The 14620-nt window shown below is 45.5% G+C and overlaps 1 protein-coding gene across 1 annotated transcript in view; it reads left to right on the forward strand.

Moving 5' to 3' along the window:
• Positions 1–14620, forward strand: part of DOCK5 (dedicator of cytokinesis 5) — a 161795-nt gene that overhangs the window by 140494 nt on the left and 6681 nt on the right. Inside the window, exons 40-47 of the mRNA XM_081135067.1 lie at positions 1612–1716; positions 5427–5568; positions 7601–7682; positions 8632–8716; positions 9165–9251; positions 11116–11292; positions 13431–13514; positions 14189–14326. Of these exons, the coding sequence (XP_080991193.1) occupies positions 1612–1716; positions 5427–5568; positions 7601–7682; positions 8632–8716; positions 9165–9251; positions 11116–11292; positions 13431–13514; positions 14189–14326 (900 nt within the window). The remainder of the gene's footprint in view (positions 1–1611; positions 1717–5426; positions 5569–7600; positions 7683–8631; positions 8717–9164; positions 9252–11115; positions 11293–13430; positions 13515–14188; positions 14327–14620) is intronic.

Raw genomic sequence — 14620 nt, forward strand, 5'->3', positions numbered from 1 at the left:
ACTCACTAATCTCATAAACTAAATTGAACTGTGTTAGTAATGAACATGTTACCCTTCCAGGAAAACACTGTAGTAGTCCCCACTTACCTGCATTTTCACTCTCCGTGGTTTCAGTTACCCTCAATCAACTGCAGTGTGAAAATATCAAATGGAAAATTTCTGAAAAAAAAACAACTTATAAATTTTAAATTGCACACCATTCTGAGTATGGTGATGAAATCCTGCATCGTGCCAACTGTATCCCACCGGAGACGGGAATCCTCCCCTTTGCCCAGCGTAGCCACGCTGTAGATGCCACCTGCCCGTGGGTCACTTAGCAGCCACCTGGGTTATGAGATCTACTCTCAAGGTAGCACAGTGCTTGTGTTCAAATAACCCTTATTTTACTTAATAATGGCCCCCAAGTGCAAGAGTAGTGATCTGGCAATTCGGACATGCCGAAGAGAAGCCATAAAGTGCTTCCTTTAAGTGAAAAGGTGAGTAGAGACAGTATAGGGTGGCTTTAGAGAGCGAGAGAAAGACACACACAGAGATCAGATTCCTGTAACTTTCATTACAGTGTATTGTTATAACTGTTCTCTCTTTTTTTTTAATTCTCACCTGAGACTATGTTTTTCATTGGTTCTAGAGAGAGTGGTAGGGCGAGAGAGAGAGAGCAAGAGACAGACATTCATCGGTTGCCTCCCTCCCGCATGTGCCCTGACCGTGGATAGAATCCAAAACCTGGGTATGTGCCCTGATTGGGAATCAAACCCGGGACCCTTCGGTGCGTGGGACGACCCACCAACCAACTGAGCCACACCAGCCAGGGCTTAATTGTTCTATTTTGTTGTTAGTTATTGTTGTTAATTTCTTACTGTATCTAATTTACAGATTAAACTTTATCATAGCTATGTATGTGTAGGGTAAAACCTAGTACACACAGGCTTCAGTCCTATCTGTGGTTTCAGGCGTCCATGGGGGGTCTTGGAATGTGCCACCAATGTAGTCATGGTGGGAGGGGCTTAGGGACACCCCTCAGAGCCCCTGGGTCTCCCTGCCTACTTTGCTTTCTTTAAGGCTGAGTCTCTGAGCTCTGGCTGGGAAGCCTCTCCCGATGGGAAGAATTAAAGAGAGGGGTGGTGCCAGATACTGAAAAACAGAACATTACCTTCACCTCTGGGCACTTGTAGCTGAACCAAGGGCTTTAATCGAAACCACTTGCACGAGCTGGAAAGTTCTTTATCTTCTTTTCTCATATATCTCCATTTAAATGCAACCACCCTTCACTAATCTCAGGCAGTGCTTTTTTAACTTGTTAGGGGTCCTGAGCCCCCTTCAAGAAACTGATGAAAACCAAGCAGTGCCTCTGACCAGAGCAGAACGCACACGTTGGCATGTTTCTACAGACAACTTCAGGGAATCCCAGGCCCTCCACAGCCCATTCGTGGGCTCGGGTCCAAACCTGCCTGTCCAACGAGAGGATAACTCTTTGGCCAGCAAGTTATTTTCCAAAGACCTTTCATTTCTCTGTGTTACATGGGAAACAACAAAGCAAATAGTCAGATCTTTCCCTCTCCCACAACTGTGCCCTTGTAACCCCCCTATGGAATGTCTTGTTTTGTTTTCTAGAAAAAAAGAGCCTCGTTTTATGAGAACATCATTAAGGCCATGAGGCCTCAGCCTGAATACTTTGCTGTTGGATACTACGGACAGGGCTTTCCTTCTTTTTTACGGGTAAGAAACCTGAGGGTGGTCTCCCAAGCCATTAAGCCATGCAGTGTGAAGGAGGGAAGGTCTTCATCTCTTTTCCAGATGGGCCTGGGGTATCAGCAGCTGGAGGCCCACATTCTCGCAGTGGGAGGTCGGGCAGGGAAACCGCTTCCTGAGTGGCCGGCCTCTTCACCCCACACCCCCGGCCACCTCTGGGATTCTGGCAGCTCTTTTGTAAAATGACTTTTCCCAGGTGGAATGAAAAAGGGGAAAACAGAACCATCCCCTCCACATCTCTGCTGCTGCAGGGCAGGCCAGGGAAAAGCGTGGATTGATGTATTTGGTTGTTTATTTTATTTCCAGCCTGCGCAAGTTTGAAAGCAAATATCCCAAGGATAAGACTGCAGAAGTTTTGCGAAAATAAAAGCAATTTTGTTGTAATGGTGAGAAGGACTATGTTTTTCTCCCATCTCAACATTTTTATAACGTGATGCTTTTTACAGTCTAAAAAATAAACAAAACCCCCCTATTTTCTCCCACAAAAAAACGAAGCTTGTTTCAGGAGCACTTAGTGATGTTTAAGCATATATCATCCATCTTCCTTCCCCTAATTAAAAAAAGAAACAGAAAAATGGGAAAGTACTTTACATTCCTTATGGTGCCTGATGAGGAGGTAGTTTATTCATTCATTCAATAACTACGTACTGAGCACCTACTGTGTGCCAGGCACATACTAAGCACCAGAGAGTCAGTGCTGATCATAATCGATATGGTCCTAGCTCTCTTAGAATTTGACAACCTAATGGGTGAGATGTTAATTAAATAATCACACAAATAAATATAAAATTGAAACTGACCAAGACAGGTATTCTGTGCTGTAAGACTCGGTTAAACAGCGAGTAGTTACCCAAATGAAATAAAAACCTACATTCACATAAAAATTGTTCATAATCACCAAAGACTGGGTAGAAGCCCGATGTCCCTCAGCTGGTGAGGGAGTAAGCACCCTCTGACGCAGCGTACCCTGGAACACTGCTCAGTAATAGGAAGGAATAAATTGAGGCACACCCCCATGTGGCTGACTCTCAGGGGCATGGTGCTAAGTAGAAGTTAGACTTTAAAGTCCATGTACACTGTGATTTTATTTATATGACGTTCTGGCCAAGCGGGCACTTTCTCTAGGGATGGACAACAGATCAGTGGTTATCTGATAGCTGGGGTGGGGGGAAGGCTGGGCTACAAAGAGGCATGGGGACATTTTTGGTGGGGATAAACTGTTCTGTATGTTGATTGTGGTCATAGTTATATCTCTCAGAACTCACAGAATTTTATCCTGAAGAGGGTAGATTTTACTCTATGTCTATTATACCGGAATTGTTTCTTTTTTTAAGAGTCAGGAACAACTTCCCAGGGAATGTCAGCTTCAGCTGCACTTTGAGAGGTGAGCTGGGCATTAAGGAGGGAGAGAGGACAGGAAAGAGCGTTCTGCGCTGGGAGCAGAGGGAGCCGGGGGAGCAGGGGGACGAGGCAGGCAGCGGGGAGAGCACGCAGGCCTGGTTGCCGGGTGCTCTCGGCGTCCTGAGAGCAGTGGGCCGCGCTGCAGACTCGCTGCAGCATTGGCAAGGTTACCCGGCTTTGGTATGGAGAGCGGGTGGGAGGTGCGTGGAGGTAAGCCACTGGAGACTATTGCAGATGTCAAGGCCTAGAGAAGGTGGCTTAGGACAGAAATGGAAAGATTAGAATCATGGACGTGAAGTAACAAGATTTGACAATGGGCGGGATATGTTTCTGAGGAAGAGAGGGGTGTCAGGAATGATTCCTAGGTTTCTGGCCTGCGTTATTGGAGGGGCAGTGGAGCCACCCGCTTAGGTGGGACCAGTCGAAAGGACAGAGTCTCAGAGGAGGGAATTAATCCATCGTTGAATGACTATCTATGCAACTCGTACAGTGTGCCTTGCTGTAATACAAGCATGGGGATATAACCTAAATGCCCTGTGAATCATGGGCAGGTTCCCCAAAATTAGAATGTGTAAATTACATTATCTTCTCCTTGCCCCATCCCAAGCAGGTCTCCTCTTTTCTTTCTGGCGGCGGCACTTCTGCTCTTCCTGCCAGTAATCTCAGAATCCTTGTTGACTCCCATCTCAGTTGTCCTTCACCAAACACCGGGGTCAAACACCAGATCTGGTAGCTTCTCCTTCCCTACTGAGTCCTGACTCAGATTCCTACAGTTGGGTGTACACTCCACCATCAGATTCGGTTGTCTTTATTACTGCTTCCATCTTGTTGCTTTCTCCTTCCAGAACTTCCAGCGATTTCCCTGGGATTTCTGCCTGCCGTTCACGGCCTTGCATGTTCTGGCTGGTCCAAGCTCTTCCTTCTACCTGAACTCTGTACTTCCTATCCTTGGCCTTATCCCTCTTGTCACTTAGCATTCCTGGCTGTCCTCTCCCCTTGTGTTTCCTCCCCTTACCCTGTCCGCCCACCTAGGCCCAAACAAGTCCTGTGTCTTCCTTGAAGGCCTGTCTTTCACGTTGAGCTAGTTTGTGCCGACCTTCTACTTGTCTGATTCCTTTCACAGCTATCGTCCACATCATACAATTAGTGTTTTATTGTATTCTGACCCTTTGCCCACATAGTTTTGCCTGAATGAGAGAATTTAATAATGCATGAATCAGTCACATAAATTTTTTCCAGGTTAGACAAATTCTATCATCTATTCCAAAAGTTCTGACAGTTTTTACTGCCTTCGGTGTTTGGTCTAGAAGGAGTATTGCCTTTACGTTATTTATACTATCTAGAATTATCGTATTTACTTATTTGTTGTTCATTTTCTATTTCTCTCCACTGGAAGGTAAGATTTGTGAGAGCAGGGTCACTGTTGTATCCCTGGTGTCTAGCATATTTACTTTTTGCTCAGTACATATTTGTTACATGAATGGATGAGCAATTTTAAAAAACATTTTAAAGAACAGTACATGCCCAAGTTTCAGTTTAAAATGGATCATGAGCGGGCTGCCAGTCAGTACTAAATACTCATCGAAGTGAAGATCAGATAAGTAGAAGCCTTCAAAACATGGCTACACTTGAACTTGCACTGGCAGCAACCATTATGAGACAAGCCACTCCTATTCCTGCAGCCCAGGAAATTTCTTGTTTAAAAATAAAATCACAGTGATTTTTCAGGATTGGCTAGGGACTGCTGTAGCTGATTCCTGCTTGCTGGTGCTGTATCACTGTGTCGAAGGACATGCTGTCCTGATTCTGTTTGTACTTTCATGTTCCCTGTGGCTGTGCCACTCAGAGTGCTGGTCCACAGACTGTCCCTGGATCTTGATGAGATAAGGGGCTTGCTGAATATCAATTAGTGCGCGTCCTTCATTGAGAATGTCTTACTATGAAAAATATCAGCTAAACTGAACAGCATTGCTGACGGTCATGGATCTACACGAGGCCACAAGCTCCTTATTGTTTTATGGATCAGCGTAGACTGTACCGGCTGTGGCCACTGGGCCAACACTATCAAGCACTGCCTAAGACTAACTCCCCAAATAAACCAGCAACTCTGTACAGATATGATGGTTGCTGGGAGGCACGTAGTAGGTATTCAATGAGAACTTGATGGTAGGTTGCACTTTGGCTGGGAGCACGGTGTCTTCCTCAATACCAAGATCTCCAGTTGTCCCTTCACTCTTCATATTTAATTATTCCGCTTGCTATCTCTTGACCTGCAGAACAAAATCTTCATCTACCGGGGGAAGGAGTATGAAAGGCGAGAAGACTTCAGCCTGAGGTTGCTGACCCAGTTCCCCAATGCTGAGAAGATGACCAGCACCACGCCCCCGGGAGAGGAGATCAAGGGCTCCCCAAAGCAGTGTATCCTTGCCACGGACACCTGGCCTAGAGGCTCCGTAACCTGCTACAGCCCAGCCCAGCCAGGGAAGCTAAGGGTTCAATCCTGTCTCTAAAAACAGAATGTCTTACACTCAGACCACTCATTTAACCACTCAGACTCCGTGTCCCAGTCTGTATAAATGCTTTGAGACCTTAATGTCTTCATCTTGTGGGTATATAGTAATTAAAGGAGAGAGATGACAAGCAGATCTTGAATATGAAAGGACATATTTTAGATCCATATGGGAAACTTAAAAGAGAACATAGACTTCCTGTTCTGAATTCTGGATAAAGATGTAGAGCTCTTCTTTGTAACATACCATGACTTACTGAAAAATCAGTTACACACACTATCGAGAGAAAAAAAGAACTGGCACTAAGGGCTCTGTAATAAAGTTACTTTCTCATGGGTCTTATGCCCAAATAAAGATGCTATAAGACTGAACAGTATTCTAAGAGAGGTTGGTAAGACAGAGCCAGTGCGACATCGCAGATGAGAAAATGGGCTCTGAAGGCAAACTGCCTGGGTTCAAGTCCCAGCTCTATCACTAATTATGTCACTTTGGTCAAGTTACTTAAGTTCCCTGTGCTCAGTTTTCTCATCAATAAAGTGGGGATGAATATCATTCTTCCTCTTGGAGTTCTTATAAAGATTGAGTACATGAGTATATGTAAAATACTAGGAACAGTGCCTGATACATAATAAAAATTCAATATATAGTAGCTATTACTATAGACATAGATTGGTAAATGGCTATAGAAAAGTAGATAATAGGCCACTAGACAAACATACCTTTAGGAGAAGAGTAGTAGTGACCTGTTAACACATAGTGGATGCTTGGAAAAGAAAGGTTTCCAGGATAAATCCTTGGGTTATGGGGGTTCAGAAAACAACAGAGGTGCCTTCCTGGTGTGGCAAGGAAAGAGGGCTTCAAGAATGGGATTTAGAAACAGGAGTCCTAGTGCTCTGCCTTCAGTAATGTCTGCAGAGCCATTTGGCCTTGCCCAAGTTGCTTCAATTGTCCAGGCCTTGGTTTTCTCATCTACAAAGCATGAGGGTAAATGTATTTTCCATAAATACCTAATGGCACTTCTGTGAGGATCAAAATAAAAAGGAGGTAATTTATGTGAAAATGCTTTATAAACTCTAACAGCATAAGGCATAGCCCAGTGGTTCTCTGATTTTATTATACAGAAAAATGAACATGGAGAGATTCTAATTCAGCTGTGAATTCCAATTCTGTATTTTGATTTTGAATAAGTTTCCAGGTGACTGTGGGATGGGTGGACTGCACACTTCACCTGGAGAAATACTGGTAGTTCTAGACGCAAGTGCCTCAAACTGCAGTTTAAATGCTGTAGGCAGCGAAACTGTTTATCTGCCCTGGTGAGGATAACAGAAATCATGGCCAAGGTCAGGTCATTCAGTCACAGAAGGAGGCCTTACCCCCAGCCGACTTTGAAGCCCAACTTGATTTCCCAGTTGTGTGGTCTGGGTTTTCGCAGATCCCCAGATTCTTCATTGGTAAAAGGAGATTAATAACCTGGTAGTCATTGTGTTTACTGGAGATAACACTTTCAGAACACCTCATACAGTGCCCGGCCATGGCCCTCAATAATCAAATGGTGTCCAGAGGTACAAGAACTTTCTATTGTCCGGGCTCCAAAGTCTGGCTACTTCTGAGGAATGTTGTCCAAAAGAAATGACCTAAAGCAATTTCTAATCACTTTTTAAGAATATTTCATTAATATCTATATACCTCTGTTTTCCTCTGGGAAGGTTGTTTGTCAAGTATCTAACCAAAAAAATGCCCTAGCATGATGACTAAATGAGACATTTGGGTCATATGAAAGGGAGCCGCCCTTTCAGTGTCCCGGTGGTCCTGGTGTTTGGTAAAGGGAAATGGTCAGTGCAGATGCCATTTCCATCCGTAAAGCAGGAGGGACAGGCGGGCTTTCTGCCTGTGACAGCTTCGCGGCCTAGTCCCCTACCCTTCCTTAGCGAGCTCCTCAGACATGCAGTGTTTCACCGTCAAGCCAGTGATGAGCCTGCCACCCAACTATAAGGACAAACCGGTTCCAGAGCAGATCTTAAAGTAAGTGTGTCTTCTTGTTTTTTAAAACACTTGTCTTTCTCAGACCTTTTATGTAGAAGCACATCAAAACCAAAGTCTTCAGTTCATCACAGTTTGAAAGACCTTCTGCTGTCTTAGTGCATTCAGGCTGCTGTAACAGGATTCCATGGACTGGGTGGCTGAGCAACAGAAATTGATTTCTCACTGTCCTGGGAGCTGGGAAGCCCAGGATCAAGGCGCTGGCACGTTTGGTGTCTGGGGGGCCTGCTTTCTGGTTCATGGATCTCCATGCGTTCTCACAGGGAGGAAGGGCCAAGGGAGCTGTCTGGGCCTCTATAAAGGCACTAATCCCATTCAGGAGGGCTCCGCCCTAATACCATCACACTGGGGCTTAGGATTTCAACAGGAATTTTGGGGAATGATGAACATTTGGACCATAGTAACTGTCCATTCTATTTCCAGAATAAGACAAGACCTTGATAACTCGAAGGGATGTGAGGGTTTTGTTTTCTGAGCAGATGGAGGGAACTCAGGAACTTCACTCTCAGGTTTTGGATCCCCCATCTCTTACTCTGCTCAGAGGGCTCACTGGTCAGTAGTGGCTTACTTCCCCTTGCCCGGTGAGTTCCCCAGTGACTGAAGGTCTCATTCCTTCTGAGAAGCTAAAATGCTAGTAGGGTTGATAGAACTTTTATAAAACTATACGAATGAGATTACAAACATGGCCATAAATATGTACCTTTTTAAATTGTGAGCTGTGAAGTAGATTCATAATAGCATTAAGGTGTACAGTAAAATCAAATTGTCCACCAACTTCAGCCTTCATTGTGGAGACTAGCGGTTTTGAGAGGTTAGTGGACAAGACTCGGTTTGTGGGAGATCATGTCATTTCCGCATGTCTTGCTGCAGTCAGATCACGGAGTTCTTTTTCTAAGAGAGATGACAACCTTGTGGCTGTGTCTCCCCCCAGCTACTACAGAGCCAATGAAGTGCAGCAGTTCCAATATTCCCGGCCATTCCGGAAAGGAGAAAAGGACCCGGACAATGAATTTGCTGTGAGTTCCACAGTTTGGGCCTCTAGAGCAAGGTAAAATTGACATCCAGAATGGTGGCCTTGCAGCCAACCAGCTCATCCAGCAGAAATGATGGCAGCCCCAGGATAGAGGCTTTGCGTGCTTATTACCAAGACAGCAGGCTGTCCTCTAAGTGGAAAACTCTAGGCTAGGGGTCCAGAAACTGGGCTCTCCTCCTGAACCTGCCACCACAATGACTTTGAGCAAGTCACACCTCTGTGGACCGCAAACTTCCCATCCCGCGGGTGGAAGGGCCCAAGGAGATGACCCTTTCAGCTGTTAACATCCAGAATTCTTAGATTTTTAGAGAAAATATGGCCCATTCTCTAAGAGGCATTTGAGAATGGAATCTCATTTAACAGAATCAGGGAGTTTTGCTTTCCTAACAGCCTGGGAACTGACCGACATTTCCTCTCCTTCTTTCCACCAGACCATGTGGATTGAAAGGACCACGTATACGACCGCATATACCTTTCCTGGGATTCTCAAGTGGTTTGAAGCCAAACAGATTACAACAGTGAGTCATTTGAAACTACAACTCAGAAAAATCTTTCTGTCTCCAAATATAATAAGGGCCTTTGTTAAGCCCCGCTCCGGTTCCCACTAGCTCGGCCAGCCTCCTCTGGCCAGCTTCGCTTTCCAGAAGAGACATAAAGGACATGCTTGTCTGGGAGAACGCCTTTGTCAAACTGATGTTACAACACCAGCCCTAAAGGTTACGCACAGTGAAGGACTCTTTTATGGCCAAAGGAGCGTCGTCCGCTCCATGATCCTGCCAGCACCCAAACACATTTTTGGAATGCCTCCTTGAGTTTCCTGTCAGTCCCCTTCTCAGAACTTTTCCTCCTTTGTTCTCAGCTAATCACAGCAGCAGGCCTCCCTGACCCTCCCCTCCCCAAAGCTGCCTGTTCTTAATACTTACCAAATCTGTTTCCTTTATTTCCAGCCCCTGTACTATTATATCCTGTTCCTAGTCCCTCATTCGCCTCTAGGTTGATGGCCACTGGGGAAAAAACCTTTAATCGGCCTCCCCGCCTTGGCCTCCTGAGCTCCCTTTTCCTTGGTGCTGCGTGTGAATTCCACAGTGAAAACCTGATCGCATCATTTTCATAGTTAAAACCGTTCTGGGGCTCCCCGGTGCCTAGAGTGTAAAGTCCATACTCCTTCGCACATTAATACAGGGTCTTTGCGACTCAGCTCTTCCACCGCATCTCCCATGGAATCGACTGGAACTAAACTGCTATTTCAGTTTTCCATGAAATTGGGTCATTTTCTCTACCCAGAATGCCCTCTTGCCGCTTCTCAACCTCACTCCCTCCCACTCAGATTCAGTTTAGGTACCAGCTTCTCTGGGAAGCCGTCTCTGAAACCCCCAGGCTGGCTTACGTGCTCTCTTTCCCTGTGCCCATCGCCTCCTGTGGTTATTCCTAATCAGTTTCCTACCGTGTTCATGTGTTTTGAGACCCCACTGAAACCCTGGGTTCCTCCCAGCTGTGTGTTGTATCTTAGTCACTTTGTAACTGTGGCGCATAACCCAGTGCATGGCATCAATAAGCATTCAAGAAACATGCCTTGAGCAGATCTGATCTGAAGTGTGACACTTCTCATTCCACTAGTGTAAATTCTTCTTCTTCAAGGGTGAATGTGACTTTTGGACAGAGAACCTTAGATCAAGTCTGGAGTAGGGGGTAGTTACCCGTGATAGTGGGTAAAACAAGGAAGCAGACCATTTTTCTTGAAGCCTGGTTTTGAAGACATTTCCACAGAGCGGCTCTCTCTGAATCTGTGTTGCCTCTTGTTTCATTTTCATCCAAAATTCAGCCTGAATATTCTAATGCATCCCACTGTTTCTGACTTCTCTTAACCACAGAACCCACATTAAGGTGACTTATGTATAGTCTGAATGTCTGACTTCCAAAATCATTTACCTTTTCTCATGGAGGAAGCACGACCCTCTCACCCATGAACGTTTTGGGTGGTGCTTCTGTCTTGGATCAGATATCCTGTTACTCTATTGCCGCTGATCGTCTCAAAAATTGCTGAGGAAGCTTTGCCTAAGAAACAGTCATTATTACAGCTCCATTTTTTTGTTCTCAAAATTTCTGTGGATGCTTTGCCCCAAGAAATGATCATTACTGTAGCTCTAATTTTTAAACCATCCTTATACTTTCTAGGGAGGTTTTTAAAAGCTTATTTTGCAACTTACCTACACCATTTCAAATACATGTGATATCCTAAGAAACATAACCTTGACCAGCAAGTGCTCAGTCTTCTATGGGTTGGTGGGAATTTTATACCTTTTGAAGGGAATAGCTGGGCTTTTTTCAGTGTCTGCTGTGGAGCTCACAGAGCGCCCTCCCCTCCCGTGCTCTCTGTCACAGGAGGAAATCAGCCCTCTGGAGAATGCCATCGAAACCATGGAACTCACCAATGAGAAGATCAGCAACTGTGTTCAGCAGCATGCCTGGGACCGCTCCCTCTCTGTGCATCCTCTCTCCATGCTGCTCAATGGCATCGTAGACCCTGCCGTCATGGGGGGATACTCCAACTATGAAAAGGTGGGCTGGGTCCCTGGGACCCCACAGGACTTAAAGGCCTGGGTGTGTCCGTGCCTCTCTGTGGCATTGTTCAGCTGGTGAATTCGTTTCTTACCACTTCTCTGAGAGATTTTTTTCACTCCCCCTTTCTTTATGAGTGGGCAAATGAAATTAAGGAAAAGCTTGTCCCCAAACTCACAGCCCCTAGAGACCCTTAGCAACCCACCCCAGGGCTAGGCTACTACCTGGAAAAGAGTCACTAAAAGGTTAATCAGACATACCGTATCTGCTGCTCTCCCACTCACCCATCCCTGAGAGGTAGGAAGCGTACAGGTGGGCCCCACAACTGAGGACGCTGTGGATGTGAAGCGATGTGGGTGGGAAAGGCAGAGCCACACTTTGTTCAGAATTAGCCTCTGGCAACCCCACCCAGATTTGGTGCTGGCCCTGGCTCTACAGTTAAATTAGTTCAACTAAGTGTCGTATCTGCTACTCTGGGGAAACATGAAGGGAGTGCTCACCACCTGTGACTCCATCCCATAGGGTTTGGGTGTGGCACCATTTAAAATGGAGGTGATACATTCAGTAAGTAAAGTCCAGTTAAGGATACAGTTGACCCTAGAGTAGCACAGGCTTGAACTAAGCAGGTCCACTTATAAATGGATTTTTTTCATTAAGTACAGCTGGCCCTTCATATCCCTGGCTTTTGCATCCATGGATTCAGTCAACTATGGATGGAAAGCAGTCTTTTCACATTCCCAGCCGCAGATCAAAAATACTGTTTCCCCCCTGCAGTTGGTTGAATCTGTGGATGGGAAGGGCCCATTGTAGAGTTTAAAATGTTAGTGGATTTTCGACTGTGGGCAGCCAGAGGGGGCTCAGCGCCCCCAATGCCTATGTTGCTCAAGGGTCAACTGTAGTTAATAGAGGCAGGATTTTTAATTGGTAGGTTCATTTTTAGTGGCGAAATAATTTTGGAGTCCTCTTGAAGAACAAACATTTGGCTAGCACAACCCTGTGGAGTAAGTAGCCTAGAGAATGATGGGGGAGGAAAGGAGATGGACAGGAGCGGCCAGTGGACTTTAAGTGGGCTGATTCTCACCACCAGAGATAAATTCCACTTTGCCCTTGTTATATTTCAGTAATAATTCCCGGTGTTACAGTGGAGTTAAGTACAATACTGAGATCTAAAATATACTTTTTTAAATGTGATAATTTCGGTGTATATGTTTTCCTATTAGCTATCTGATAGCAGTTTTGATGTGTTTTTCCAAGTGTTAATATTTCAGAATGCCCCTAAAAATCAGATTCATGTATGCCAATATTATATAACTTTGAAGGTTGGTCTTTGAAAGCATGCTCAGAAATGAAGGTTAAGGTACAGGGAGAAAATATATAACTCCCATTGTGAACTCTTGTTGGAAATCTTCACTGCAGAATTCTGTTTTCTTTCCTATTGAATTCTGTCTTAAAAATTATCTCCTGTGTAACATGTATATTTACAGTTTGAGTTTTATTTCCCTATTACAGGGCCTTAGCCATGGGGACCGTGAATGTTTATTGATGTTATAGGTGGTGTGGTCTTGACATATAATAAAAGCAACCTGCATTTAATATTTTCAAAACATTTTTGCATCTATGTCCCATGTTGTCCTCAAAACAGCTTTTTGGATAGGTGATTAGTAAGAACGTACAGGTATTAATCTTCCCTTAATATGGGGAAAAAATGTGATATAGCCTGTATCACATGGTAGAACAGAAAACCTATCCGCCAACTCCCCAGCCTGTTAATTTTTTGCTCTCTTCTTTATAATATCTATGTACTTAATCTAATGAGTGACTTTTCAATATTGTCTGGGATAGCTATTTTAAGGGATGACATTCTGCTCTGCTCCTGATTTTTATTTGGGGTGTGTGTGTGGTTGTTGAGAATGTACTCTTGATAGGAACTGCATGATTCCAGAAAGACCACAAAATAGCACCTGCCTTTTTAAATTGTTCACTGTAGAGAGGGCTATGCTATTACTTCGTCGTTCCTGGTTTATCACATAGGACAGAAGACATGTTTCAGCCTCCCAGGCTTCCCTCCCCTTCCTTTAGGGCCAGATACACAGATAAGTATGTGTTCTCATTAACACTCCCATGTGCTCTGCTTTTAGGCTTTTTTTACAGAAAAGTACTTGCAGGAGCATCCAGAAGACCAGGAGAAGATTGAGCTGCTAAAGAGACTGATAGCGTTACAGGTATGCCTCGCGGGGGGCGCGGCTGGACAGCCTCCCGTTGTACTCTGTGGGGGGCCGCAGAGCACAGTGAGATATTCTCTAGGGCTCAAATCTACAAACCCACTTTTAGGGTTACTTTTCCTTTTTTTTAAAAAAAACCACACCATTGGAATCACAACCTATTTGTTTGTTTGTTTGGCAAAGCAACCTAGGAATAGCATATAGCATCCATTAGACTGCACGGTGTTGAGAGGGACCTTTAAGAGATGAGACTCAGGTCCCCCAATTGGTTTCCTGGCCTGTGTCAGCTGAGAGATGTCGGCCTGTTTTCCTTCCTCCGTACTTCAATGAACAGTGGGAGGAAATGCAGCCATCTACTCCATCGAAGGCTTAAACCTATCGGTTGCTCATCCACAGAAATGGCCCTGGGCTCAGGTGGCTTTTCCTTGTCTGGCAGCCCCCTCCCCCAGCTTAGAGCTTGCCCGTGTCCTTGGTGTGTGTAATTCTCTGCCTTGATCACCCAAGGCGTTCAGCTCCCAGGCGCTACACTGACAGGTAGCTTTCTCATTTGATGTGTGCTGTGTCTGCCTGTTTACCTAGCTGTCCGTCCCCACCCCCATCTGTCCCCACCCTCCAGATCGGGACCGTCCCTCTTCCTCAGCCACATCGCGTTCTTCCCGCGCCCTGTTTTGCAGATGCCTCTGCTGACGGAGGGGATCCGCATCCACGGGGAGAAACTCACGGAGCAGCTCAGGCCGCTGCACGACCGCCTGTCGTCCTGCTTCCGGGAGCTCAAGGAGAAAGTGGAGCGACTCTACGGGGTGATCACGCTGGTGCGTGTGGCCTAAGTAGCCCTTAAGCTTTTTCTAGGCTCTGTGGCCTTTTATGATATTGACCAGTTTTTCAGATGCCAGATGAGTCCAAATAGCGTAGGTAGGGCATGAAAATCGAGGGGCGGATCGGAGAAGCCGTGGTCTACTGCCCATGACCTTCAACCGTCCTTGTGCTAGCGAGGGCTTCTCCAACTTGAACGACCCTCTGGAAGGTTTGTGAAAACACACATTGCTGGGCCACATCCCCAGGGTTTCTGACTCAATAGTTCTGGGGTGGTGCCCGAGAATGTACAT

This window comes from Miniopterus schreibersii (genome assembly GCF_964146895.1).
Source record: "Miniopterus schreibersii genome assembly, chromosome: 4".
Taxonomy (NCBI): Eukaryota; Metazoa; Chordata; class Mammalia; order Chiroptera; family Miniopteridae; genus Miniopterus; species Miniopterus schreibersii.